At 43.9% G+C, this 27538-nt stretch overlaps 2 protein-coding genes across 3 annotated transcripts in view; one reads left to right on the forward strand and one right to left on the reverse strand.

Moving 5' to 3' along the window:
* Nucleotides 1–1492: 1492 nt before the first annotated feature.
* Nucleotides 1493–11986, reverse strand: SLC25A28 (solute carrier family 25 member 28). Its single transcript, XM_082610218.1, has 4 exons — nucleotides 11681–11986; nucleotides 4708–4936; nucleotides 3524–3580; nucleotides 1493–2355 (listed from the first exon to the last, which is right to left on the reverse strand). Exons 1-4 carry the CDS (start codon nucleotides 11969–11971, stop codon nucleotides 1838–1840), a joined length of 1095 nt encoding a protein of 364 aa, XP_082466344.1. The 5' UTR covers nucleotides 11972–11986; the 3' UTR covers nucleotides 1493–1837.
* A 1075-nt stretch (nucleotides 11987–13061) lies between these two features.
* The window catches only part of ENTPD7 (ectonucleoside triphosphate diphosphohydrolase 7), a 65754-nt gene continuing 51277 nt past the window's right edge, over nucleotides 13062–27538 (forward strand). Inside the window, exon 1 of one of the 2 annotated variants that reach the window (XM_082631561.1) lies at nucleotides 13062–13179. The gene's annotated coding sequence lies outside the window, so the exon portion shown is untranslated. Of the gene's footprint in view, nucleotides 13180–14630; nucleotides 15148–27538 lie in introns of those variants that run through there. The other variant, XM_082631560.1, reaches the window with a different exon arrangement.

Here is a 27538-nt window from a genome sequence, read left to right on the forward strand (position 1 = left end):
CTGCCTGCCTGTCCAGTCTTGCTCCTCTAATCCTTTCTCAGAGAGCCTAAGTGATCTGTTTCAGTTGTAAATCTCATCACACCACACCTCTGCTTAAAACCCTGTAATGCCTCTGCACTGCCTTCAGGATAAAGTCTAAACTCCTTAGCATTGCTTTTAACACCCAGCCCCCACTTGGCTTTCCAGCTGCATGCGTTGCCCAGGCTGGCAGCCCCACTGAACCCCTTGCGCACTGAACCCCAAGTGCTTCTCATTCTCTTACCTCCAGGTCTTTGCCTAGAACATTTCCCCGCCCTTCTTCACAGTTAGCTCATCTGCCTTCCAGGTGTCACCTCAGATGTCACTTTCCTCCAAAAGCCTACCCCATCACCCAGGGCCAGGCTGGGTATTCTTCTGTCCTCCAAACGACTGTCTAGTTTTACCCTATCACATTTCTTGTCATTTTATCTTGTAATTGCCTGTTTATATGTATCTTCCACTCCAGACAACAGGCTCCTTGAGGGCTGGAATGTTTTTGGGTTTTTTTAAATCTTTTTTTTGGGGGGGGGCGGTTATTTATCATCGTGTGCCCAACACCAGCGCCTGACAGACACTCAGTAGTTACTGAATGAATGACAGATGCAAAGATGATAGAAGTTTCAGGGGGGTAACTTCCACTCTATGTACTGAAGAACTTGCTAATACCTGGTTTGGTTACACAAAAAGGAACAGACGGACCCACAAAGCACAGTGAAAGCCCCGTCCCTGTAAGTATCCAGAGCCCAAGTGGCCGTCGGCAGGGAGCTCCTTCAGATGGCAGGTGGAGTACATGCCCTCCGCTCATTTCCCATCTGCAGGAAGGCACAATTAGATTCACTTCTGGGGACAAAAGATCTGGGTTGGGGTCCCAGTTCTGTATTTACTGTGAGACCTTGAGCCAGTCACAGCCTCTCTGAGCTTTCCTCATCTGTAAAATAGAGATGACACCTGCACTGCCTACTTCAGATTTTGTGAGAACCAAAGGAGATTCACGTATATGAAAGTACTTTGTAAAAGCCTTAAAATAAAATGAAAGGTACTGTTATTATTTACCACGTCATCTTCAGGACTTGCAGCTGCACTAACTTTAGCTTTACAACTGCATTAGAAAACCAAGTGCCATATGGAAAGTTTTACTGCTGCAGGCAGAGCTGAGAATTAGAGCAGAGAGATCCAGCTCTTCTGTGCCATGCCACTGTCCTAGGGAAAAGGCAATCGTGGGGATCAAGAGCACCTGTTGAGCTAGGATCTGTCAAAGGCCCATTGTTCCTGCCATCAGAGAGATTCCTTGGAGCCTATTACTAAAAAAGGGGGAGTAGGGCCCCAAAGTCTTAAATCACCGTGAAAACAGCAGAAACAAAAACTACAGACATACGCAATAAACCTTCCCTGTGGGCCCCTTGATTTACGCTTAAGTCAAGAACAGTTGACAGCATTTCACTTCCCCTTTGGCAAGACAAACCCAATGAAACCGTTTAATTTAAAGGCTTTTTATTAGGAACCAGGGGAATGAGCTGCTTATCCCTCTGTAACAGTCTAGAGCAGGTCATCAGGCCCAGGAAGGAGACAGTGTCAGAGATGCTGTGGTGTGACTTGCTGCACTTGCTCAGGGCCCGGAAGGAAAGGCGGCGACGACGGAGGGCGACGACGGAGGGCGGCAGGAACTGGTGTCAGCCAAAACACCAAGAGCCTGGGGGGGAGAGCCCTCTGCCTTCCTTCCCACCCCGCCCGAGGCTGGAGCGTGCCGGGAGACAGAGAACGCGGCTGGAGTGGGCAGAGCAGCAGTGCTGGCCGAACCCTGGCTCCATTCAGTGCTGCTTCACTTGCCTGCCCTCCACTCTTCTTGCCGCTTAGTGATTAGGTATTTGAAGAACTCATACACAGACCACGCGATGGCTGTGGAGGGGATCTGGTAAATTACTCTAGCCTGCACCCCTCGGAAGTAGGCGGTCACCCCGCCGACTTGATACACCGTCCTGAAGGCACTAGCCATGCCTGTGATGTGTCCTGTAATGTTTGAGTTCAAAGCCAGGGATTCCTGGGTGTTGAGCAGTGTTTTGCAAACGTCCAGTGGGGTTGTGGCAGCGGCAGCTACAGCTCCTGCGCAGGCTCCGGAGAGGACGTGGGAGCTGGGGTTGTACCGTCTCTGGGGGTTAAAGTGCTCCTGCAGGAATTCATAGGTCATGAAATGAATGGCTTGGAAGGGAACGTTCATGGTTAGCTGCGTGGTGTAGCTGCGGTAAAAGGCCCCGGCCCCTTCATTTTGCCACACTGCCCGTACACAGTCTGTCACCCGGTGGTACGGTGAGTTGTACATTTGCATCCTCTGCTTCACCACTGGCGGTGCCATCAATGAGAAGAAGGGAATGGTGACAACAATCAGCCGGTGAGCAGGAGTGTCCAGATTCGGAGTCCCAAGTCAGTGGATCAGCCAATGGATTGGAGAGAGAAAAAAGTATGAGTGAATTGTCAGCCTGATTAGTGAAGGTTTCCCTTTTTTGAGAGGAGGGGATAGGAGAGGGTGATAAAGGGCTAAAAAATAATGGACCCAATTCTAGTAGGATTTCTTTAAAACCAGCCAATTAATATAGGATATATCTACAGTTTAGACTCCAGAGGGTTTCCTTGAAATAAGTACCTACCTATTATCGTTACCATCTTACCCTTTCGTAACTCTTAAGACAAGAAGTGATTCAGTGGCAGTGAACATAATAATGAACACAGAGCCCTAACAATCCCAATCCTCAGGTACACAGAACACTGAACTCTTACAACATGAGGATGTCATCCTTCCACAGGAAGAGGAGAAGGGCTACCAAAAACAAAATTCTTAGTCAAGAAGCATATGGCTTTAGTTTCCAAACATCTCCTACCCCCTCAAGTAGATACATGGTATAAGCTCAGGTATAATCTTCAGCTTAGCTTTGGCTCTTTCCTTGCCATGGCCTTGCCCAGACAGGTAAAGAACTGGAACTTTAAGGAACCTGGCAACTGTGCTATCCTTTCATATTTGTTTGGGTACCTCATTCTCCAACTGAAAAGCCAAGATCCAAGCAGCAGTGCAGGGACTAAGCTCTACCAATGTACCTTTCATTCCTATCTCAACCATTCTTCATTCCAACAAGATAGGCAGTATTTTCAAATGTCAGAATCCATCTTCACCTTTCTGAAGAAAAGTGAAATAATTTGCTAAATTTTTTACATCAAATCCACTATAAAGCGGACTTCCAGGAAGGCCCAGGAATAGGCCACATAGAGCCATACGTTTTCCCAGGGAAGCCCCAAGTGAATAAATCTCACTGAATATGCTTCCTGTCTAAGGGACTCCTAAGCACGGACAACATGGAGGGAGTGCCCTCTAGTGGTAAGACAACGTAACACGCCAGGATTTCCCACCAAAACTGATGGGGTGCTCCCTGGCTTTCTCCTGCAAACCAAATATAAAGGAAAAGCCCAGAGATGTAGACGCAGCTGCCCACAGAGGGAAAGGGTGAGGAATCATTACCTTCTGCTGGATTCATGGCTGCATCATGAAGTAATGTTGCCACACACCCGGCCGTGCCTGTAAAGGAAAAAACAACTGCCACATGTAAGGCCAGGAAAGGGTGACTGACTCATGGAGGACCCAGAGTGAAGGGGCGTGGCTGTGATAAACCACAGCAGGGAAAGGGAAAGTTAAGAGCCAGTTTAAAAGGTGGGAACCCACTGCTTCTAAATGCCTGTTCAGAGAAATGAAGATACTTGTTCCCTCTAACTTAATAAGGCCATCAATCTACCTTCCACAGCTACGATAGGAAGGCCAGGAAGAGTCTGAGAAACAGCCCAGATTTTTTTCAACAAAGATGGCTCTGAGAATAAATGCAGCTCATGCTCCAGACAGGAAGCAGTTACACTGTGGCCAAGGGATGCCAGCACATCAACCGCTTCCAGAGGCGGGAGAGCACGAGGGGCAGGTGGTCAGATCTCCACCACAGAATCTCACCTTCTATCCTGCTGCCCCATGCTGCCCAACCCCAGTCTCCAAATCCTAACATCTGTCCACCTAGACCTTTCCCTCAGGTCCTGAACTACCGTATCCCTCACCCTCTCCTCTCCACTTTCACTTTGGTTTTCTCCAGGCTGCCATCCCTTCCATTACTTCCACACAATCTCCAACCCTCTGGTTTCTCTGTACAGAAGCCCCCCGGCCCCAGCACCATTCACTTGTTGAGGCCTTGTCATGTCCTCCATGACACAAACTGCCTGTGGGCAGCTGGGATCCTGAAAAGGTGAGGCGAAGAGCTGAGGCTCCACTGATGTCTTCCTTGGGTGGCTGGGTTACCTCCAATCCTGCCCCGAGGAGTGGGATACCACCCAACTACCAAGAAATACATAATGGGGGCAGTTCAGTGTGTGTCTCCACATTACCAGGGCATCAGAAGCTGATACCAGGGAGAAAATGAGAGGAAAGAGTCAAGCTGGTACGTAAGGGAGGATATTGTAACCCTTTGTTGAGATGCCCCAAAGAAGGGGTGGGGCTGGAGCAGCCCATTGTCTGAGAACATCAGGTTTGGAAGTCCCTCCCCTATAATCTGGCCTACTCCAGCCCAAAGCTTCAGCTTCAAATCATGCTGAGACTGGAAAGCACTGACAACAGCAAAGCCCAAAGAGTTGGGAAAGTGGGGGAACCAGCACAGGAAGGCTCAATACCATTGGCAATATGGCTATTGCCCCCAGGGTGGATTACATCACTCAGTGTCTTTTTTAACTTTTCATAGCAGGCAAAATAGAGGGCGTGGGCAGGCCCTGCGCCAGTTGCTGTGACGTTCAGGCCTCGCATGGGCCTCCACAGCCCCTCCGTTCTTATAATCCTCCAGAGGGCCTCCAACACATTGCGATAGCGGGCAGCTGGATCAGGCTGTAAGCTCTGCATCCGGGTCTGAAAGTACAGAAAGGAGAAGTGCAATGTCAGTGATGGTGACTGCACACCCCATCTCAACACTCAGGCTTGGGCACTGGGCAGACCTCCTACGTGAAATCACGCCAGTATGTAGAAGTGATACCTGGCATCCAGTTTTACTGCCTTCCAAATCTATGTGCAGTCTTTCCAAGCCTTGGCTGGACCTTTCTTTTTCTGGTCACCTATGACCCTACGAGTGGAACACCATTATTTTCCCTCAAAAAATCGCCCCTTGGTTAAGCGTTCTTGAACCCAGCAACATATATTAAGCCTGTGTCTCAGGAGAAGTTGCTTTTGTGTCTTAATAAACTCAGGCTAAGAGTTCTTTACAAGTGGTTTCTAAAGTCAGCTATTTACTGTCTACAACATACTTTATTATTTCTGAAGACTGATCCTGGGCCTGCTTCCTGGCCACACACTACACTGACTAATGAGACAAGAGCTCATCCTTCGATATAACCTTGATGATAATCTGGCTTCTTCAGACTATTTGGCATTGGCAGCTGGGCCTGTAAGTTAAAATTCTGGCAGAAGTAGTATTCCTAATAGATGCTGCTCTAATTTCCTGGAAAAGAAAGTTTACCCTCAAACTATGAAAGTGGAAACCAATCTATTCTCTAAAACTGAGGGAGATTCCAGATTTCTAATCTAAACTGACTGAATCCCAAAACTGGCATCAATGAATAAAATTAGTCTCAGTGAAACACAACCCTTGGAATCTCTAGAGGATTCAATGACCGGAATGAATGTATATGGTAGATACTGAAATTTGGGAAATTAATCTTACTTGAAATACTTCCCAAATCACAGACCTTCTCTGAAGGATGAGTCTCCAATGCAGATCTCTTGTCTACTGATCTATTTCAAGGTTAGGGTGGCATGGAGACTACCAGATAGTATAAAATCAATGTCCAGGGACTTCCCTGGTGGTCCAGTGGTAAAGAATCCGCCTTCCAACGCAGGGGACGCAGGTTTGATCCCTGGTCAAGGAACTAAGATCCCACATGCCGCAGAGCAACTGAGCTCATGTGCCTCAACTAGAGCACCCGCGTGCCGCAAACTAAAGAGCCCACGTGCTCTGGACCCCGCGCACCACAACTATACAGCCCACGTGCCCTGGAGCCCATGCACCACAACTAGAGAGAGAAAACCCGCACACCACAACTAGAGAGAAGCCTGCGCATGGCAACAAAGAGCCCGTGCTGCAACAAAAAGATCTCATGTGCCACAACTAAGACCCGACACAGCGGAAAAAACTAATTAATTAACTAATTAATTAAATACTAAAAAAAAAAAATCAATGTCCAGTGCCTGGAACACAGTAGGCACTCAAGATTTGTTTGTTGAATGAATGAATGAATGAAAGAATGAATGAATCTTAGCTTTGTCTGCACCAGTTTAAAAAGGCCATTAGTGAGCCAGTAGGGGCAACTAACACCCAAGTACAGTTTAAATTCCTACTTCATTCCCGTCACTGATTCAATCTGGATTTAAAAGCTTGAACCTTCCTGTTGGCCATCTGAAATCCAAGAGTAATGCCTCTTCTCAAAAGCATGGGAGAAAACGAACTAACCAGATTAACAAATCCTGGTTAGCTGCAAGCAATCCACATTCCTCTAGTTATTTTCTCCTTCCTGCTACCAACAAAGAACTGGTAGCCTAAAAGATTACGTTCAATCAGAAATACACAATATCACTTATCACAATATGACACATTCTTTTCTACTTCTCAATTAAAAAAAAAAAAAAAAGGACTTCCCTGGTGGTGCAGTGGTTAAAAATCTGCCTGCCAATCAGGAGATGCGGGTTTGAGCCCTGGTCTGGGAAGATCCCACATGCCGCGGAGCAACTAAGCCTGTGTGCCACAACTACTGAGCCTGCGCTCTAGAGCCCGCGCACCTAGAGCCTGTGCTCTGCAACAAGAGAAGCCACCGCGACGAGAAACCTGTGCACCACAATGAAGGGTGGTGCTCGCCACAACTAGAGAAAGCCCGCTCGCAGCAATGAAGACCCAACACAGCCAAAAATAAAAAACAAAAACAAAACTAATCTAGTATTGGGGGAATGTTTAGAAATTGCACTGTTCTGCTGGAGTCAATAGCATATTTGGGTAACTAGTCTTAAAGGTCTGGCCTCAGAGGCCTGGAACCGTTTACCCACAAGAGAAACCTGGACTGTATGTAAGTTACAATGAAAATTTTACACACACGTCTAAATCTAACTCACAATTCTAACTCAATGAAAATACACCCTCATGGAGAGGACCCAGGCATAAGCCAAACCAAATATACAAACAGATATGGCTCCCCAAATTTGTGGGCCAATCAGTCTCTTTCACAGAAAGATGAAACCCTCTTAAAGATGAAATCTCTAAGTACTAATTAGTGAATAGTCTTCAACATAAAAAAAAACCACTGCCTGACTTTGAAGAAAAGCCAAACAGGGGGCTTCCCTGGTGGCACAGTGGTTGAGAGTCCGCCTGCTGATGCAGGGGACGCGGGTTCATGCCCCGGTCTGGGAAGATCCCACATGCCGCGGAGGAGCTGGGCCCGTGAGCCATGGCTGCTGAGCCTGCGCATCCGGAGCCTGTGCTCCGCAGCGGGAGAGGCCACAACGGTGAGAGGCCCGCGTACCGCAAAAAAAAAAAAAAAAAAAAAACCCAAACAGGTAAGTAGCTTGGTAAGACAAGTCACACTTGAGTCAGAAAGGCTGAGTGGGAGACCCAGTTTTGCTAGCTATGTGGTCTTGGGTATGTCACTTAACCTCTGAGCTTCAGCAATGTCATCTGTAACATGAGACTAAGAATGGCTGGCTCAGAGTGCTGTTGTGGAGATTCAGAGTTAAGGCAAGTAAAAGCCATTGCTAATTTATGCGGTGCTAGAAATATAAGGCTTTTTATTGTATTCAACTATGTTTCTCAGAAATATTAGTTCATATCTCAAAATTTACAGATCATGGCAGTGTTGTCTCGTGTATAAGTCATTTTGCAAATATGCATGGGCAACTAACTGTTCTTTAACCACTAACAAACCAGGCTTGATTTTGTATTTTTTGTTTTCATTTTAAAGTTCCTCTGTGGCTATGATTTATATGTCCAGCTGTTCATCTAAAGGTCATGTTTAGGAAGGAGCACACCTGTGAAATTCTGTGCCTTGCTTGGTTCTGGAAATCTCCTTTTGGGAGCCTGTATGGAAGGCTTGGGAGTCAGACTGGGTTTAAATCATGACTCTGCCACTAACTATGTTGACCTTGGGTAAGTTACTTAACTTGCCTGTTTTCTTCATCTATAAAATAATGAAAATGGTATCTACTTCATGAAGTTGTTCCAATGATTAAATCAGTAAATATTAAGGCACATCAGATAGTGCTTGACAAACATGAGCAATTGCCATTTACTGAATCCTCATTATTAGATATAAGAAAATCAAATAAGCCAATGTTTCCATTTCCTAACTGTCCACTGGTGAATGTATATAGATAACCATTGACATCTGGAGTTTGGAAAAGATTTACTTCCCTTTGTTCTTTCCCTCCTTAACTTATTATATAAGTAGATTATTTGCTTCACGACTACAAAGCCAAAAAGCAGCACCTTGGTGACAGGTGCTTAACCAGATGATTTTGAGAAAAGTTTTGAATGCTTTACACTGTAGAACCTATCCCTTTAGATAAAGTCTGGTGCTTGTCTCTGAAGCCCAGAAAAGGAAAACTGGGATTCACTTGGGCTCCCAAACCTCCCTATTATGACCATGAAAATCGCTGGTTGACTAACTATAGCCTAGCAAGGCTATGCTGACTTCCCATGGTCCCTCCCAAGGATATTTTAAGTCGACTTGACCCTGATAAGCGGTCTGGGGGTGCACAGGCTTGCATGCCAAGAGTCACTATCAGCTTTCACTTGCAAACACTGTGGTTGCCCTTTAGGCTCCAACACAGATACCTGCCTCTAGTCTTAGGGTATGTTGGGCTGCTCTTCCTCTCCACCACCTATTTATGGTAGAAGAGGAAGAATAGCTACCCAGGGACAAGTGAACTGCAAAGCCCTTTCTGAAGGAAGAGATTTGAATTTTACTTTCATGCCTGCACAACAGTGTCTACTGTAAACAGTGTTTACTGACACGAAATCCTGATAGGCTCACCTAGTTTTTCCCTCTAATAATTTAAATCCCAGCATTAATGGCAAATGAAAATGATTCTTCTAAAACACGCTTTTGTGTTTTTGAAGACTCCTGAGCACTTCTTCCTCCAGATGAAATAATTACTTCTTTAAGGTAGTGCTTTGAGGCATGACTGTAATGTTGTATTACCAATTTTTTAAAAACAAAAATTCCAAAGCTTATGCAAATGAATAAGAACTGTTCTTCAAAACAGTTATTTTGGAAGGCTACAAGCGACTTATTCCAGCAATGCTGCTGCAGTTATGCAAAACATTTCTGGAACTCCTCTTTCCAAAATGTTCCCTCAGTGGGTTTATCAACCTCAGGAGGAAATCAGTCTCCTTGCTTTCCAGTCCTACCTTATCTTTGACCCCAATCATCATTACCCATTTTGATCTCCCACCTGAACTGCCATATTTGATTCTGAATGGTCTCATTTACTAAAACATCAACTCTGTCTTGTCACAGGACAAAGACTTGCCCCGTTTAAGGATATGTAGCCAAGCATTCCAGAGGCATTTCTAACAGAGGAAGTTATAAAATGTTTACAACAACATTAGCATTATGTAAATATATGGAGTAAGGAGATAGTCTCCTAAGGTAGTGGGACAACACTTAAATTGATAAGCTGAGGTAATATTTCTAAGTCAGTCACATTAGTACATTGTACTTTTCAAGCCATTCAATAATTTTCATTACTCTCCTTGATCTAGTTTTCATTTGATACCCATCCTGAAAGACAGCACCCTAGACTATCTTGGACTTTACTCACAGTCCAAGTATAGTGAGGTTACTTTGCAGTTACATCATGTTAACTTTTGGATATATAGCATTAACAACTCACAGTCATTCAGCCTAGACTCTATTACATACACGTCTGAATCTTTTTTATTTGTACTTACACATATGACATTTCAATACTGTTAGAGCATTAGCCATCCTCTTACTTCTCTCTCATGGATCTTACTATTTATTTCTATTCCTCACAATTGACATGCGTATTTAAAATTCTAGGGACTTCCCTGACGGTCCAGTGGTTAAGACTTGGCCTTCCAATGCAGGGGGTGCAGGTTCGATCCCTGGTCGGTGCGCTAAGATCCCACATGCCTCGGGGCCAAAAAACCAAAACATAAAACAGGTGCGATATTGTAACAAATTCAATAAAGACTTTAAAAACGGTCTACATCCAAAAAAAATCTTTAAAAAAATAAATAAAATTCTAATATCCACTTTAGCCAAGTGCATTTACCACAGTTTCAAGGGTATGGCCCTTGGTAGGAGTTACCTTGCAATGTGCTAGAATACTCCTACCAACTCGGTGTCATTCACAAAGCTTAAGGAGCACTTTCTCCATTTCCTCATCCACCTTACTAATGAAAACATGAAACGGTACTGGAACCAGGGAGCAGAAAAGAAAGACTTTGCATCTTCCAAGTAGATATTCTCCTCCTGAATATGTAACTTTTTCCTAATTTGAGAAGAAAGCATACATCCAAGAGCTGTGAGGATATTGTTTAACTATATTACCCTTAACATGTAAAGGACAAACCAGTCTCTGTCGTTATATTTATTTCAACAGTCCCCTTGGTTGTTCCTTTGCTAATGCACAAGAATAAGAACTGTAAAGAACAATGTGCTCCCCTCGTCACCCAGCTTTCTTCAGAAGCATCTGACTTCTTGTACCCACTCATCAGCCTGCTTGGTGTGGCTGGAATTAGTTTTACTTTCACACGAATCATACCCTCTTGTTGATCCCTTTTTATTTTCTTCACAGTAACATCTACTTTCCAGTATTGTCATGCTTCCCTTCTAGACAACTTTTCCCTTTTTGTCAACTTCAAGTGGCTAAAGAAATACACTATGAGGTCCATCTCTCCTTGGAGGGCTGATGTGCTCCCTGCATATACACAATCCCAATCCCAGCTCAATTTTCATGTTCAGGAAATAGGTGGAGTATCATGCTTGCTGCACAGAGAAACCGAAACTTTTTCCTGAACATGGTCTTTGCCATATTATTTCCAGTCAGGAACTCTGAATTCTGACTGCACAATGATTTCCAGTCACTCATGGGTTAAGATTTAATAAGTAAATCCTTCATCTAGCTGAGAGATCCCAGATTCTGGTTCCCGCCCCATCACTTTTAAGGGAAAACACAGCAAGGAGCTTGTAAAAGCACTGGCCAGAGAACATCTCTAGCCATTAAGATCCTATTTAGGGTGTTCAGTAAGCTTTACCTTAATCAAGTTAGTAGTACTTACCTGTTCCCTTCCCATCCCACCCTATTCCTATTTAGTCCCAGTTGGGATCCAGCGTTTTGGCTGACAGATTTTCTTTCCAGAGTCCCAATTTAGATCTCACTGACGGTGAGAAATTGGTCCTGGCTTCTGAATGGGATCAGTTCCCGGCCGGGACCTTTCTTGCATAGGTGTGTGCTTCGAATAGTGTGGTGGCAGGAACCAGAAAGGAACCCTGGTCGTCTCCGGCTCTCGGCTGGGATCCTGGCTCCGGGCATGACACAGGGGTCGGGTCAGCCCCAGGTGAAGTTCGGAGCAGGGCCAGGTCTCACCTTGACGCAGTCGATGGGGTACATCACGCAGTGCTCCAGGATCCCTGCCACGGCGCCCGCCACCATGTGCGTGGTGACAGTGGCTCCAGCCGGCAGCGCCTCGTAGTCCGGGCCGGAGTCCGGATCCTGCCGTACCGGGGGCCTGCAGGCCCCGGCCTCCCCGCCGCTGGCCCCCCGGCCCACGCCCCGCTGCAGCCACCCGTCCAGCAGCGCCGACTCCCCGGGGCTCCGCCCCGGCCCAGCCGCCGGCCCCCCCGCCACACCGCCAGCACCCCGCCCCTCCAACTCCATCCACCCGGGCCAGCTGCAGCGCCCACCCCCGCCGCTGCCGCCGTCGCTGCAGCCGCTGCCGTTGCCGCCCCCAAGCCCCGTTGCGTCTGCCTCAGGCGCGGCCCAGAGAGCCCGGGGCCTCGGGCTCCCGCTTGGCCCCGAGGACACGCCCCTCTGTCAGCCATTGGTGCAGCCGTCAAGCTAGCCCCGCCCCCGGCTTACGTAAAAAAAATAGGTCTGTGGTATTAGTAAAGTTGCCTGTCATTCCTCCGCCCCGCGGCGTTGCGACAGCTTAGATCCCACCCCTTCCCCTTTGATCTTGGAAGCTTCTTGTTTATTGGCCACTTGATTGGCCAACATGTAAGATCAACCCGCCCTCCGACTTTTCTGGAGGGCGGGAGAGACTTAAGGCTGAACTTTGATAGGCTCAACGACTCTTGATACTTTGAGCGCGGGCATTGGCCAGTTTTATGTCGGGATCCGATTGGCTACAGGAAGAGGGCGAAGCGCCCAGGGGCTATCGAGGGGGAATTTCGGGCCCTGACTGGCGCCCGTAGAGCTGTGGGTGCTGCAGGCTGGATCGTGTCGGGGGAGGCGGGGTGGGCGGTGCCTGGCATTCAAGGTCAAACCGCTAACGGATGCGGTTAGGCCCCTTCTAGAGCGCCCGCCCCGAATTCCGGGACTCGCGGGTCGTGTGCTGGCGGGTGGCTTTGGCCCGAGAACTCTGTTCCCGCGGGATCTCGGACTGGCGTTGGGTGGAGCGGGCCGGGGCCGGGCATCCCCTGGCGAGGCCCGCCGGCATGTCGGGAAAACTGTTGCGACATGCAGGAGGAGGCCCGTTAAACTCCGGTCAGGTCGGGACAGTTGACCCCTCCGTGCTGCGCGCGGGCGGACTCCTTAGGGCCTGATGCTCCTCAGGCCCCAGCGCCCGGCACTGGGCTTACCCCGGAGTCGCCAAGTAAACCCCGCAGTTGTTGAGTGAATGAGTTCTCCGGGGACATGCTGTCGCTCGGCCCTGCGCCAGGCCGAGAGCTGGAGGCGGGGAAGGGAGACGTCGAAATGGGGCGGGACGATTCAGAGACGACGACAGGTGGGGAGGCTGGGCAGGAGGTAGCTTCCCAAACACAGCAGGAAAGTACGGCAAATTTGGGTAAGCTTGTCGGACGCACAGCTTGTCCCTGAGCTGACTCACTGATGAGCTCCCCTGCCCGGTGATGATGCTTTTTGTGGTAAGACTGCTCTCGATCCCAGACGCTTCGGCTGGGGTCTCAGAGGGGCGCTTACTGATTAAAGAACAACACCAGCAGTTCCCAGCCTTGAGCACGACCACCTGGGCGGTGACGTTGCACAGGTGGTGCTTTGCTAGGGCCGCGGGCTCGGCTGAGGAACACAGGCTTTCCCCACTCCGTCTTCCCGGCTTCTTCAGTCTCCCTTAACTGGAGCATGTTTGCACAAGTCTCCCCAGTGTTTCCAGATCTGTCTTTACTCTTTTACTGAGATGATGATGTAATTGTGAACTTCTAAAAATCTGTTTCTAGCTTTTCCTTAGATAAGAAAGAGGTTTTTCTTTTTCTCTCTAAAGCTTAACCTTTTTATGGGTCTCCGTTTTGGGGAGTTTTTTTAAACTTTTTTTTTTTAACTTATTCTCTTCCTATTCAGCACTGGCTATTTAACGTTTGGGTCTCGACCTTTTGGAAAATAATGAAACTACAAATCCTCTTCCCCCCACCTCCTACCCCCATGCACACACAAAATTTTGCCTATAATTTCTGAATTTGCAGTGTCCCTGACAGTGACTCGTGGACCCCCTAGGGATCCATTAACTTCAAGTTAAGAACCATAGGTTTCACAAAAAGAAACCCACTCAATCCTGCTGGAGTACTAATTCCCTTTACTGCCAAACCTACTCCAGTAATGAGCTATGCCTGCCAAGTCCTTTCTCTCCTTAAGCCCTACATTTTTACTCCTTTATTCATTGGTCACAAATGACCTTTCCAAATCCAATGGTCTTTTTCTTATTCCCGTTTTTCTTGACTAAGAGATAACACTTGCCCCCCATTGACCCATCCCTCACTGAAACTTTTTCCTCGCTTCAGGAGACACTCTATTCTACCCTTTAGACTTCTGAGTCTCCTACGCTTCTCTACCCACTGAGGGGGAACATTCCTAAAGGTTTAATGCTTCTTGTTCATCTTTAATACTTTAGAGAACTTCACTACTCCAAATCTGTTTTCCTCATTGGAGCCCTATCTATTGCATACCTGTTAACTGAAATTTCCATGTGAATATTCAGTAAGTATTTATTGAGTACCAACTTTGCTTGGCACTGTTCTTGAAGCTGGTGATACAGGATAGACAGAGTCTATGACCTCATGGAGCTTACTTTTTAATGGGGGGAGAGGGATAGACCAATAAAAATATCGGTTATCGGTTAGCTCTAGGTACTATGCTGAAAACTGTAGTAGGGGGGTGTGATAATGTATGACTGGGTGGCTATACCTGTATGACCAGGAAAGGCCTTTCTGAGGAGGTGACACTATGGTTAAGTTCTGAACGACAGGCAGGAGCTCATGATAGGCCCAGAGAAGAGCATTCCAGAAGAAACTGTAGGTACAACAATCCTAAGGTGAGAACAAGGTTGGTGTATGAAGGAACAGAAAGGGCAGTGTGGCCGGAGCACGGTGGGGGGTTGGAAGGATAGGCGGAGGGTGAATATCCACCTTAATTTCTGATTTAGCATGTCCGTTCCAAACTCAGCCTTTCCACTCCCCACTGCAACCAATTCCTCCACAATTTTTCATTTTCTACCCAGTCAATCAGACTAAAGCTGGGAGTCTTCCTTGACTACCTCTTCAGAATAATTATCCTGAAATGTTTCTGTTGTTGTTGTTCATGCTCTTCTTCTCCTTCCTATAGATATTATACTTTCCCAGTGTCTGATAATTTTACATCTGTATTGTGATAACCTTTGAAAGGCCTCCCTACCTCTGGGATCTCCTGGCTTCACCAGTATTTTGAGTCCTCTCCTTCCAGGGACATGGTAGAATTGTTCTTCCCACCTCCTCGAAGATAGGCATGGCCATGAGATTTGTCTGACCAAGGAAGTGTGAGCAAAGCATGAGAGCCACACATTACCTTCTCGTGCCACCTGACTGGTGACGTTCAGATGGTAGAGGCACCGTCAGGCTGGGGCCCAGGTGAGGATGATGAAGCAGTCACGTATTTGCCACCCTCTTCCTTCCAGATGGACTTTCAGCATGAGTAAAAAATAAATCTCTGTGGTTTTAAGATACAGATTTTAGGATTATTCCATACCATAACATAATCTAGCACAGCACTTCTCAGACTTTAATGTGATATTAATCACCTAAAGAATTTGTAAAAATGCCACATTATAATTCTGTAGGTCTCGGTGGGGGTCTAAGATTCTGCATTTCTGACAAGCTCCCAGGTAATTCTGATGCTATGAGACCCTGGACCACACTTCAAATAATAAGAACCTTACCCATCCTATCTGATATACCCTCTCAACACATCTACACACACTCTGTCCTACATCTCACCAGGACTTAAACCCTCCTAGAAAACAAACAAATTAGCAAGCAAAGGAACGACTTTCTTGGTGATATTCTTTTTTTTTTTTTAAATATTTATTTATTTGGCTGTGCCGGGTCTTAGTGTGGCACGCAGGATCTTTGTTGCCGCGTGTGGGATCTAGTTCCCTGGCCAGGGATCGAACCCGGGCCCCCTGCACTGGGAGCATGGAGTATTAACCACTGGACCACCAGGGAAGTCCCTCTTGGTGATATTCTTTATAAACCCTGAATAGCTTCCCATGCCTGCAACTCCTCAGTCGGGCACTGTAGAATCTTCTTTTTTTTTTACAACGTTATTGGTATAATTGCTTCACAATGGTGTATTAGTTTCTGCTTTATAACAAAGTGAATCAGTTATACATGTACATCTGTTCCCATATCCCTTCCCTCTTGCGTCTCCCTCCCTCCCACCCTCCCTATCCCACCCCTCCAGGCGGTCAAAGCACCGAGCTGATCTCCCTGTGCTATGCGGCTGCTTCCCACTAGCTATCTACCTTACGTTTGGTAGTGTATATATGTCCATGCCTCTCTCTCGCTTTGTCACAGCTTACCTTTCCCCCTCCCCATATCCTCAAGTCCATTCTCAAGTGGGTCTGTGTCTTTATTCCTGTTTTACCCCTAGGTTCTTCATGACATTTTTTTCCTTAAATTCCATATATATGTGTTAGCATATGGTATTTGTCTTTCTCTTTCTGACTTACTTCACTCTGTATGACAGACTCTAGGTCTATCCACCTCATTACAAATAGCTCAATTTCTTTTCTTTTTATGGCTGAGTAATATTCCATTGTATATATGTGCCACATCTTCTTTATCATTCATCGGATGATGGACACTTAGGTTGTTTCCATCTTCGGGCTATTGTAAATAGAGCTGCAATGAACATTGTGGTACACGTCTCTTTTTTAATTATGGTTTTCTCACTGTATATGCCCAGTAGTGGGATTGCTGGGTCATATGGTAGATCTATTTGTAGTTTTTTAAGGAACCTCCATACTGTTCTCCATAGTGGCTGTACCAATTCACATTCCCACCAGCAGTGCAAGAGTGTTCCCTTTTCTCCACACCCTCTCCAGCATTTATTGTTTCTAGATTTTTTGATGATGGCCATTCTGACTGGTGTGAGATGATATCTCATTGTAGTTTTGATTTGCATTTCTCTAATAATTAATGATGTTGAGCATTCTTTCATGTGTTTGTTGGCAGTCTATATATCTTCTTTGGAGAAATGTCTATTTAGATCTTCTGCCCATTTTTGGATTGGGTTGTTTGTTTTTTTGCTATTGAGCTGCATGAGCTGCTTATAAATTTTGGAGATTAATCCTTTGTCAGTTGCTTCATTTGCAAATATTTTCTCCCATTCTGAGGGTTGTCTTTTGGTCTTGTTTATGGTTTCCTTTGCTGTGCAAAAGCTTTGAAGTTTCATTAGGTCCCATTAGAATCTTAATTTCTTATATTCTTAGGACAGTTGTTTTCCCCATTCTCCCTTCTATCTCCTGTCATTTTCTTTTCTGCATTAATCTGCGAGACCACTAGTTGTCTCAATGTTGTCTCAGTTATTTTCTTTAGTAATAGAAATTCCAAGTTTTAGCTTGGGCCCATGGCTTCCCAGCAGAAGTCTATACTTTCCCCAGCTTCTCTTACAGCTAGCATTGTCTGTGTGACTAAGTTCTGGTGAGTGGGATGTGAGTGTAATTGATATGAAACATTTGGGTTCTGCCTTTAAAAGGAAAGGTTATGTCCTCTTTGAGTATTTTCCTCATTTTCTCCCTTCTTGTCATCTAGCATACAGACCCAAAATGTCAACCATTTTTGGCCATGAGGACAAGGCCTCTACCTTAGCAGGTAGCAGAGCAAAAGGTAAAGGAAACCTGCTACCTTATGGATTACAGTAGTACCTCTGGACTATGCGTGCTCTGGTACATGAGAAAACTTGTTTAGGTAGTTGCTGTTAGTCTGAATCTTTATTACAGCAGCTGATTTATATCCTAACCAACACATGTTCTTCCCGAGAATGCATTTCTCTCTTACAAAAATCTCATCTTGAAGGTCTAAAACAGGTCCCACTACTTATTCCAGCTTACATTACCCTCTTTCCCTGAACTGCCATTGTACATGACCAGACATGAGGTATGAGTATAATAAAGAATGGGGTTGATTCTGGCAGCCACACTTGAAAATAAGACTGATTTCTTTACAGTCACTTAAAGAGAAATTGATTCCTAAATTATCAAGAATAGACAATAAGAGCTGTAGGAATTCAGAGAGGGGGCAATCAGTAAGGGCTGAAGGGATAAGAAGCTAGAATTATGTATTTTAGCAGTTTCAAACTGGAGAATGTGTACAGGAAGACTTTCCAACGGGTATGTGGGGGACAGTTTAAGGGAATCAATTTGCTGTTCCTCATTTTCCCTATCTTTCATAAAATTCATCTTCATAAGAAAGCTGATGAGGCAGTTCTCCTTTCCTTCCTCCCGTTTCTCACTCTGTCCTCCCACCTTATGAAAGACACGTGTGCCTTTGCCCATCCTATATCTTGTTATAATTCATTGCCCTGGTGCGTAAAAACCTCCAGGTAGCCAGAAGACTGAAAGAGCATCTTCTTTTGGAACTTTAGTTAGTTAATTGCATCATCCTTTAAGCAATAAACTGTTTCCCTTTGCACATTTTTTTTTCGGGTGGTGGTAGTTACTGCAATCACACCACCTTTTTAAATTTTTTGTTTGTTTGTTTCTCCTAAAGGATCTTATTTCTAAAAGAAAAAAAGGCAAAACAAGGAAAATCACTAATTTTGATCAGGCTAAGAAACAAACATCATGTCATCTCTGGCTCATAGGCAAAATCCCCCCAAATTAGTTTAGTTTCACTGGTTCTTGTCTAGTAGGAAGTTTCAGTTCATTTCGTACTCAAGTTGAAACACAGGAGAAAAGTATTATTTGATATGGTAAATCCATATTATTTGGGCACAGATCTTCTCACTGTCACTCATTTTTCCCCTTCATTTATGCATTTCTATTATATCCTTATTACCTTGGCAGAAACATGTTGTAAATTATGTAAATAATCCCCCTAAACAATTATTTTTACACCATTTTGTAAACTCTACCTACTAGTCATATAAAACCTCTTCTTTTTGCTGTTTATTTTCACAAACTAGATAAAACTGCACCCTTTTTTTTTCTTGGCTGCATTGGGTCTTTGTTGCTGCGTGCAGGCTTTCTCTAGTTGTGGCATGTGGGGGCTACTCTTCGTTGTGGTGCACAGGCTTCTCATTGCTGTGGCTTCTCTTGTTGTGGAGCATCGGCTCTAGGCATGTGGGCTCAGTAGTTGTGGCACGTGGGATCTTCCCGGACCAGGGATCTAACCCATGTCCCCTGCATTGGCAGGCAGATTCTTAACCACTGTGCCACCAGGGAAGTCCAAAACTGCACTCTTAAAAGCATCTACTTATGTACCTGGTAAAATAAAAGTGTTCCCAAAATATAACCTAAGATATAATGCTCTGAGCTTTTGGAAACCATTTCATTTAATTAGAATTAATATCTTCATCTCAGATGGTGACATGTTCTTTTAATTCTGTCAAATGTATAATTTTAAACGTGTTTAAATCTTGAAATGAGATTAAAAAACCTGTATATAATATTTTTATTATACCAATTTCTGTCCATCTGTAATGTCTTCTTACGGCACTTTAACATGACCTAAATAATTGAAGTAGGTCTTTATTCACAATCAACAAGAAAAATCATGCAACACATTTTTAAGGGGTTTTCAGTTCCAAAACCAAAATGCCTTTAAGTGAAAGAGAAATAAGAACAATTAGTAGTCACTTGATAAGCCTTTTTGGGTTTATTTCCAGAGATTAAGTGATTACTCAAATGAATAACACATCCTTTTGCAAATGAGATGGTTTCTAATCCTTTAACAAATCTTAAGGATATGGAAAAATTGTGACAAAGATTTGGCAAAGTGCCATTCATTCATTTGTATAAAAAGTTCTTTGGTACCTACCTATAATAATAAAAAATAGGAGTAGAATTGGTGATGATCTCTATTTCACTTTACCAAAAAATGAGTCATCTAGTGATCTAGTCATCTAATTACATTAAATGATATAATTTAAAATGTTTTTAAAGCTCCATCCATCTATTAAGAGGTACAGTCCAATAAAGTTTTACTTTTTATGTAGGTAGTGATTCATCAAAATCTAATTTATAGTTATATTGTTTTCATATCCCAGTTCAATAATTATTTCCCTGATCTCCCTGACTTGATCAGTTCCCCCATCATGTCTCAGGTCCTGTATCTTACAGAGCTTAGATAGCTGTAATTTTGCATATGTTTATAAAATTATTTCATTACTGTCTATATCACCAGTAGATGGTAAGCCCCATCAGAAAAGAGTATCTTTTTTACTTTTTTTCCCCTGTGTCATTATATTTTCAGAATAGCTTAGTACCTGAAACACTGTAAGAATTTGGTAGAATTTATTTGAATAAATAAATAAATAATGAGTGAGACACTCATGGATCTTGGGCCTGAGCTGCTATTTCTCCCCTTAGGTAGTAGCAGTGACTGACTCATCCAGTAAGTTCCAGTTCCTTCACCCCTCAACCCTCCCCAGTGTCCTGCAGTTGTCACCAGAGACACCACCCAACAGGATGCTAGCAAAGCTCATCCCTTTCCTAATCATGGCCTTAATTCTGGGAAGCTGCCTCGGAAGCAACAAGCCCAGCAGTGAATTCAGAAACCAGGACTGGAAACAGAGTCCTGCCATTACTTTATCAGAGTTTACTAAAAGGTAGTGAGACTATGAATTAGCTTCTTCCTCTCCTTTCCTTTCTTTCCTGCCTTTCTTACCAGTCGTTCTCAAGTCACCCTGAGGACTTGTTAGACATGCAAATTTCTAGACCCTATCCTAGACCTATCAACTCATATCTCTGAGAATGAGGCATGGAAATCTGCATTTTCCAAGTAGGTTGTTCACTCTTTGAGAAATACTGCTTTGTTATCACCATACTAATTCTAAACACCCAGGTGGTGCTTGTTTCACAGGCTAAAATTATAGTCATAGCAGGGGCAGTGAAGCTTAATAATGCTAGCCAATTCAAGTGTTCTTTCAGGTGATATGTGCCAGGCCCTGAACTAGGTGCTAGGGAGACAAAGATGAGTAAAACTAGACATGGTCTCTTTTCTGGTGGCGCTTAGCGTCTAACGAAGAGCACAGGCATTAACCAGAGACTCAAAAATGTAACATTACAACTGGGATGTATGCTATGAGGGAAAAACACATGACGCACTAAAAGCATATGTTAGAGGGACTTGACTTAGTCTAGGGAGTTATGTTACACAGGGAAAGTGGCATTTGAAATAAGATCTGAAAGATAAGAGTTAATTAAGCTGTCAGATATGGGGAGCAACAGAAGGGGTAAGGGAAGCAGAACTTTCTGGACAAAGAGACCATCATATTGCAAAAGTCCTCTAGTGAGAGGCTTAAGCCAGTGTTTGGGGTAGAGGAAGCATAAATTGAGATGCAGCCTGGGAGGTGAATTAGGGGCCAGACCATGAGAGGCTTTGAAAGTCACGTTAAGGGTATCAATTTATATATCTTAAGAACAATGGGATCTCATTTTGAGTTGAAATTAGATAACATGGTCAATTTTGCATTTTGAAAACAACTCTGTGACTGCTGTGGAGAAAGATTGAGGGCAGCAACCCTAGAAGTGTTGTCATTATTGTTATTTTATGGATAAGAAAATGAGCTTTAACGAAAATAACTTCCTCAAGGTCACGCAGCTAGTAAGTGGCGAAACCCGCTTTCAAACACTTATCTGCCTGACATCAGAGTATAAACTTAACCACACAGTGCTGTCTCTCCAGATCAAGGTAATAAACCCCAAAATAGAGTTAGTTACAATGATTTAAGAATGGAAGAAACAAAGAGACTTATCTCTGACTCAATCTGATATTGCCTTGGTCATGACTGTCGGAGATCAAGGAGGGAAGCATAGGGTAGCTGAAGTTCCATGACTTAATCCAAACTTCAGTTGCCTAATCTGTAAAATCGTAATAGTAATAATACGTACTTCATTGGATTGTTTCAGGATTCAATCAGAAAAAGAAGGTTAAATTCTTACTATACTATAGGTTAGTTAGAAGCCAACAAATGTTGATTATTATTACTATTATTATACTTATTGTTACCTATTTTTCTTTATGACTGTCCACCCACCCACTGCAGAAATTGATGGCATCATGTTACCTAACTGCCAATCAAGAAACCAAGATGCCCATGACTGGTTACTGTCCTTTGCTTCTTTGCACAATCAACTTGTTTCTAGACTAGCACACCAAATTTGGGGTATTTCACAAATAAGCCTGACAATAATATCCTGACTTCAGGTCCATGTCATGTATGACTTCAATTATTGTATGAGCTTTGTATCATAAAGAGTAGATTTAAATATTTTTAATTTCTTAAGTAAAATTGCAAAACTTTCCTTGAATATTATCAAAGACTGTAATGGTCTGCTGTCTTTGACATACAAAGAAGATAAGCTATTAGCAGGGAATGACACGGGTTATTTAAGTAGATGTCATGTATTTTTAATGCTCTGTGGTATTGAATCCTTTATAAATATGGGATATCTTCTCAAAGCAACTAGCCAGAGTTATGGAGGCAGCAAACATTATCAACAATAAAAACATCATCATTAGCAAAAAACAGCAGATGTGGGCCTCAAAACCATGAACCTTGAAGCACTGAATTATATGTGTAATTTTCCTGGCTGTTCTCCAGGTCCAATTCCCATTTTTACTCTTTTTATTACAGGTACATCCCTGACCGTCTTACCTGGTCCTCTGCCTTAACCAATGTGCATTTCTTCATTGCCTCCTTTTAGTCAACCGAATCTTCCCTCTCCAACCCTTGGCCTTTACAGCTTAGTCATTACAAAGTAGCATATAAAAGTCCAAGCATTTACATTAACTGCACCAAAAGGTAGTCAAATATTTTAGGAAGTGGAAAGTTATCCTCACGGTGACAAAGGGAAATTGTTTCACCTTCGGATTTAATTCCCTCTTTGAGAGTTACTTACTGGGCTTCTGTTGTATGTGTGCCCAGCACTATGCTAAAGGGCTGAGAGGGCTGAGCAGAGGCAGAGAGTGCAAAAACGGGAATGAGCTGCAGTCCTTTTCAAGAAGATTGCAACTGTTGGTGAAAAGGACATGCGTGCATTTACACAACAACAGTTATAACAGCTAACTTTTATGAAGGGCTTACTGTGTGCCAGGCAAGGTATATATTATTTCTTTTAATCCTCTTTGGTTGTATATTAGTTATCTACTGCTCAGTGAACAAATTACTATAAAACACAGTGGCTTAAAACAGCAATAAACATTCACTATCAGTTTCTGCAGGTGAGGAATTTGTTAGTGGCTTAGATGAGTGGTTATGGTGTAGGTTATCTCATGAAGTTGCAGTCAAGATGTTGGCTGGGGCTGCAGCTATCTGAAGGCTTGACTGGAGTTGGAGGATCCACTTCCACAATGGCTTGCTTACACAGCTGTCAAGTTGTTGCTGGCTGTTGGCAGGAGGCCTCAGATGTTCTCCTTGTGGGTTTCTCCAGAGAGCTGCTTAAGGGTCCTTATGACATAGCAGCACATGGTACCACATTCTTGGCAAATTATTTTCTGCCTTTTTGCTTATAGCCATACTAGTGGGTATACAGTAGCATCTCACTGTAGTTTTAATTTGCATTTCCCTAGTGACTAATGATGTTGAACACCTCATTTGCTTATTTGCCATCTGTATATCTTTTTTGATGAGGTGTGTAAATCTTTTGTCCATTTATAAATGGTTTTTTTGTTGTTTTCTTATTATTTAGTTTTGAGGATTGTTTTTATATTCTGGATACAAGTCCTTTAACAGATAGATTACTTGCAAATATTTTCTCTGCCAGTGTGTAGCCCATCTTTTCATTTTTTTCAGTGTCTCTTGAAGAACAGTTCTTAGTTTTAATGAGTACCAATTAAGTTTTTCTTTTGTAGATCATGCTTTTGCTGCTGAATCTAAGAAATCTTTGCTAAGCTCAAGGTCACTAAGATTTTCATCTAGTTTTTTCTTTTACAAGTTTTATAGTTTCACCACTTACATTTAGGACTATGATCTATTTCAAGTTAATTTTCATATGTGATATGAGGTTTTTTGTTAGCTGTCAGTTTTTTATTTCACAATATTTCTTAGAGATCTTCTCATATCTGTACATAAAGAGCTTCTTTATTCTTTTCTTTTCTTTTCTTTTCTTCTCTTTTCTTTTTTGCGGTACGCGGGCCTCTCACTGCTGTGGCCTCTCCCGTTGCGGAGCACAGGCTCCGGACGCGCAGGCTCAGCGGCCATGGCTCACAGGCCCAGCCGCTCCGCAGGAATGTGGGATCTTCCCGGACCGGGGCACGAACCCGTGTCCCCTGCATCGGCAGGAGGACTCTCAACCACTGTGCCACCAGGGAAGCCCTCTTTATTCATTTTTGAGCCAAACTCCTGCTCTGATGGAGTTTATATTCTAGTTGGAGGAAGATAGACAATAAAACATATTGTATGTAAAATGGTGATATAGGAAGTGTGGGTGGGAAGGACAGTTATAATTAGGATGGTTAAGTGAGTCTCACTGAGAAGTTGATATTTTAATAAAGACTGAAGGAGGTAAGGGTCTGGGTAAAGCACTGGGTAGGGAGAACAGATGCATAAAAACTCTGGCAAAGGGAACACTAATTACAAAAAACTTAAATCAAGACAGGGCCTGTCATAAGGTAGAAACTGTAAGGAGGCCCCTGTGGCTGAAGTAAAGTGAGTGAAGGGAATAACAGTGAGAAGTGAAGTTAGAGAGGTAAGAGGTATGTGAATTGTAGGCTATTGTGAGGACTAGGGCTTTTCCTCTGAGATGAGAAGCTACTAGAGAGTTTGGAGGAGTGACAAGATCTGGCTTATACTTGAAAGGATCCCACTGATTGCAGTGTTCAGAATAGACTATAAGGGGCAAGGGTAGAGACAGAAAGACCAGGAAGAAGGCTACTGCAATAATTCAGTAAGAAATGGTATAGACATTTCTCCAAAGAAGATATACAGATTGCCAACAAACACATGAAAGGATGCTCAACATCACTAATCATTAGAGAAATGCAAATCAAAACTACAATGAGGGGCTTCCCTGGTGGCGCAGTGGTTGAGAGTCCGCCTGCCGATGCAGGGGACACGGGTTCGTGCCCCGGTCTGGGAAGATCCCACGTGCCGCGGAGCGGCTGGGCCCGTGGGCCATGGCCGCTGAGCCTGCGCGTCCGGAGCCTGTGCTCTGCAACGGGAGAGGCTACGACAGTGAGAGGCCCACATACTGCAAAAAAAAAAAAAAAAAAAAAAAAAAAACTACAATGAGGTGTCACCTAACACATGTCAGAGTGGCCATCGTCAAAAAATCTACAAACAACAAATGCTGGAGAGGGTGTGGAGAAAAGGGAACCCTCTTGCACTGTTGGTGGGAATGTAAATTGATACAGCCACTGTGGAGAACAGTATGGAGGTTCCTTAGAAAACTACAAATAGAACTACCATATGACCCAGCAATCCCACTACTGGGCATATACCCTGAGGAAACCATAATTCAAAAAGAGTCATGGGCTTCCCTGGTGGCGCAGTGGTTGAGAATCTGCCTGCTAATGCAGGGGACACGGGTTCGAGCCCTGGTCTGGGAAGATCCCACATGCTGCGGGGCAACTAGGCCCGTGAGCCACAACTACTGAGCCTGCGCGTCTGGAGCCTGTGCTCCGCAACAAGAGAGGCCGCGATAGTGAGAGGCCCACGCATCGCGATGAAGAGTGGCCCCCGCTTGCCACAACTAGAGAAAGCCCTCACACAGAAATTAAGACCCAACACAGACATAAATAAATAAATAAATAAATAAATAAATAAGCCAAGCATTTGTAGCCCTTTAAAAAAAAAAAAAAAAAAACACTCATTCTGAAAGCCCTGTTAAAAAAAAAAAAAAAAAGAGTCATGTACCACAATGTTCATTGCAGCACTATTTACAATAGCCAGGACATGGAACGAACCTAAGTGTCCATCAACAGAGGAATGGAAAAAGAAGATGTGGCACATATATACAATGGAATATTATTCAGCCATAAAACGAGATGAAATTGAGCTATTTGTAGTGAGGTGGTTGGACCTAGAGTCTGTCATACAGAGCGAAGTAAGTCAGAAAGCAAAACAAATACTGTATGCTAACACATATTTACGGAATCTAAAAAAAAAATGGTACTGATGAACATAGGGGCAGGACAGGAATAAAGAAGCAGGCGTAGAGAATGGACTTGAGGACATGGGGAGGGGGAAGGGTAAGCTGGGATGAAGTGAGAGAGTGGCATGGACATATATACACTACCAGATGTAAAATAGATAGCTAGTGGGAAGCAGCCGCATAGCACAAGGAGATCAGCTTGGTGCTTTGTGACCACCTAGAGAGGTGGGATAGGGAGGGTGGGAGGGAGACGCAAGAGAGAGGGGATATGGGGATATATGTATACATAAAGCTGATTCACTTTGTTACACAGCAGAAACTAACACAACAATGTAAAGCAATTATGCTCCAATAAAAATTTTTTTTAAAAGGTAGTAGTTTAGACCAGTGTGGTAGCAATGAGGTTAGTGAGAAATGGCTGGCTTTTGGATGCATTCGTAAGGTAGCACTAATGGGCTTTGCTCATGGTCTGGATGGAGGGTGGGGAGTGGGTATGGGAGCAAGAGAAGAGTTAGGGCAACTCCAAGATTTTGGGCCTGAGCATCTGGAAGAATGGAGTGTTTCTTACTCCTTTACTACCATAGTGTGTCATCAAACATTTTAATCTTTGCCAGATTGGTAGCTGAAAAAATGGTATCTAATGTAGTTTTTTCCCTATATTTTAATTGTGAAAATTGTCAAACATACAAAAAATTGAAAGAATAGTACCCACTTCATACTGACTTAAACAATAAAGGATATTTATTCACTCAAATAATTGGCTATCCAGAGGTACAATGGAATGCAGGTTTCATTTGACTTAGTAACTTAACCATGTCATCAAGAATTTAGGAAGGAGGGGAAAGAGAGAGAGAGAGAGGCTCCCTCACTACACTCCATAAGAAAAGCGAATAAACTTTTTATTTGCCCCAGCAAATATGTCTCTTTATCTGGAATTGGACTATATGCCCACTCCTGAAAACACAGCTGTGGCCTAGGGATAGGATTTTGCCCAATACCTTAGACCTGGCTTTCATGTCCCACTCCTAGAGCCAGGGTGAAGTCAGAATCCTCAAATACACACGGCCTATGCCTGGGGAAGGTGCCCACACTCAAAGTCGGAATGGATGCCAAGAGAAGGGGATCACTATCCTCCCCATGCTTTCGTCCCAAGTACTATGGGAATTTTAAACTTTGCCATACTGCACCCCACCTCCCCAGCTGGAATCTCTGAGGAGTGGCCTTTCATTTCTCTGAATGACCTATGGGATTGATTTCCTGCGTCTGTCAAATTTTCAATCATCCTACTTGTTAATTCACTTCCTACAGTTGCTGTCATCTTTTTTTCACTGCTATGCCATCATTTCTCAAGATACTCCGACACATGGCAGTAGTGTTATCAGACTTTTACTGAAGGTTTAAGGTCATGGAGAGGATTATAACATAGTTCAGAATTCAAAATTGAACCCTAGATGTCAATGCTCTTACCTGAAATTTCCCTGACCACCGTGTCTTGGGGACTAGTGATTTTAAAATATCTCTGCAAATTGTTTGATACTTCTCTCTTCAAAAAGTGGAGCCTAATTGCCCTACCCTTGAATGTGGAATGAGAGTTAGTGACTCGCTTTTAACAAGTAATATGTGGCATAAGTGAAGACATGGCTTCTGAGGCTAGGTCATCAAAAGAATAAAGCTTCTAGGCTTCCCTGGTGGCGCAGTGGTTG

This window comes from Mesoplodon mirus (genome assembly GCF_964341445.2).
Source record: "Mesoplodon mirus genome assembly, chromosome: 2".
In the NCBI taxonomy this organism is placed as follows: domain Eukaryota; kingdom Metazoa; phylum Chordata; class Mammalia; order Artiodactyla; family Ziphiidae; genus Mesoplodon; species Mesoplodon mirus.

Coding starts and splice junctions, on each gene's coding strand:
- SLC25A28 (XM_082610218.1), bottom strand. CDS start 11,971: ATGGAGTTGGAGGGGCGGGGTGCTGGCGGTGTGGCGGGGGGGCCGGCG. Junction 4,937..11,680: donor ACCCCATCGACTGCGTCAAG/GTGAGACCTGGC, acceptor CTGTACTTTCAG/ACCCGGATGCAGAGCTTACA. Junction 2,356..3,523: donor AGCCATGAATCCAGCAGAAG/GTAATGATTCCT, acceptor TGGCACCGCCAG/TGGTGAAGCAGAGGATGCAA.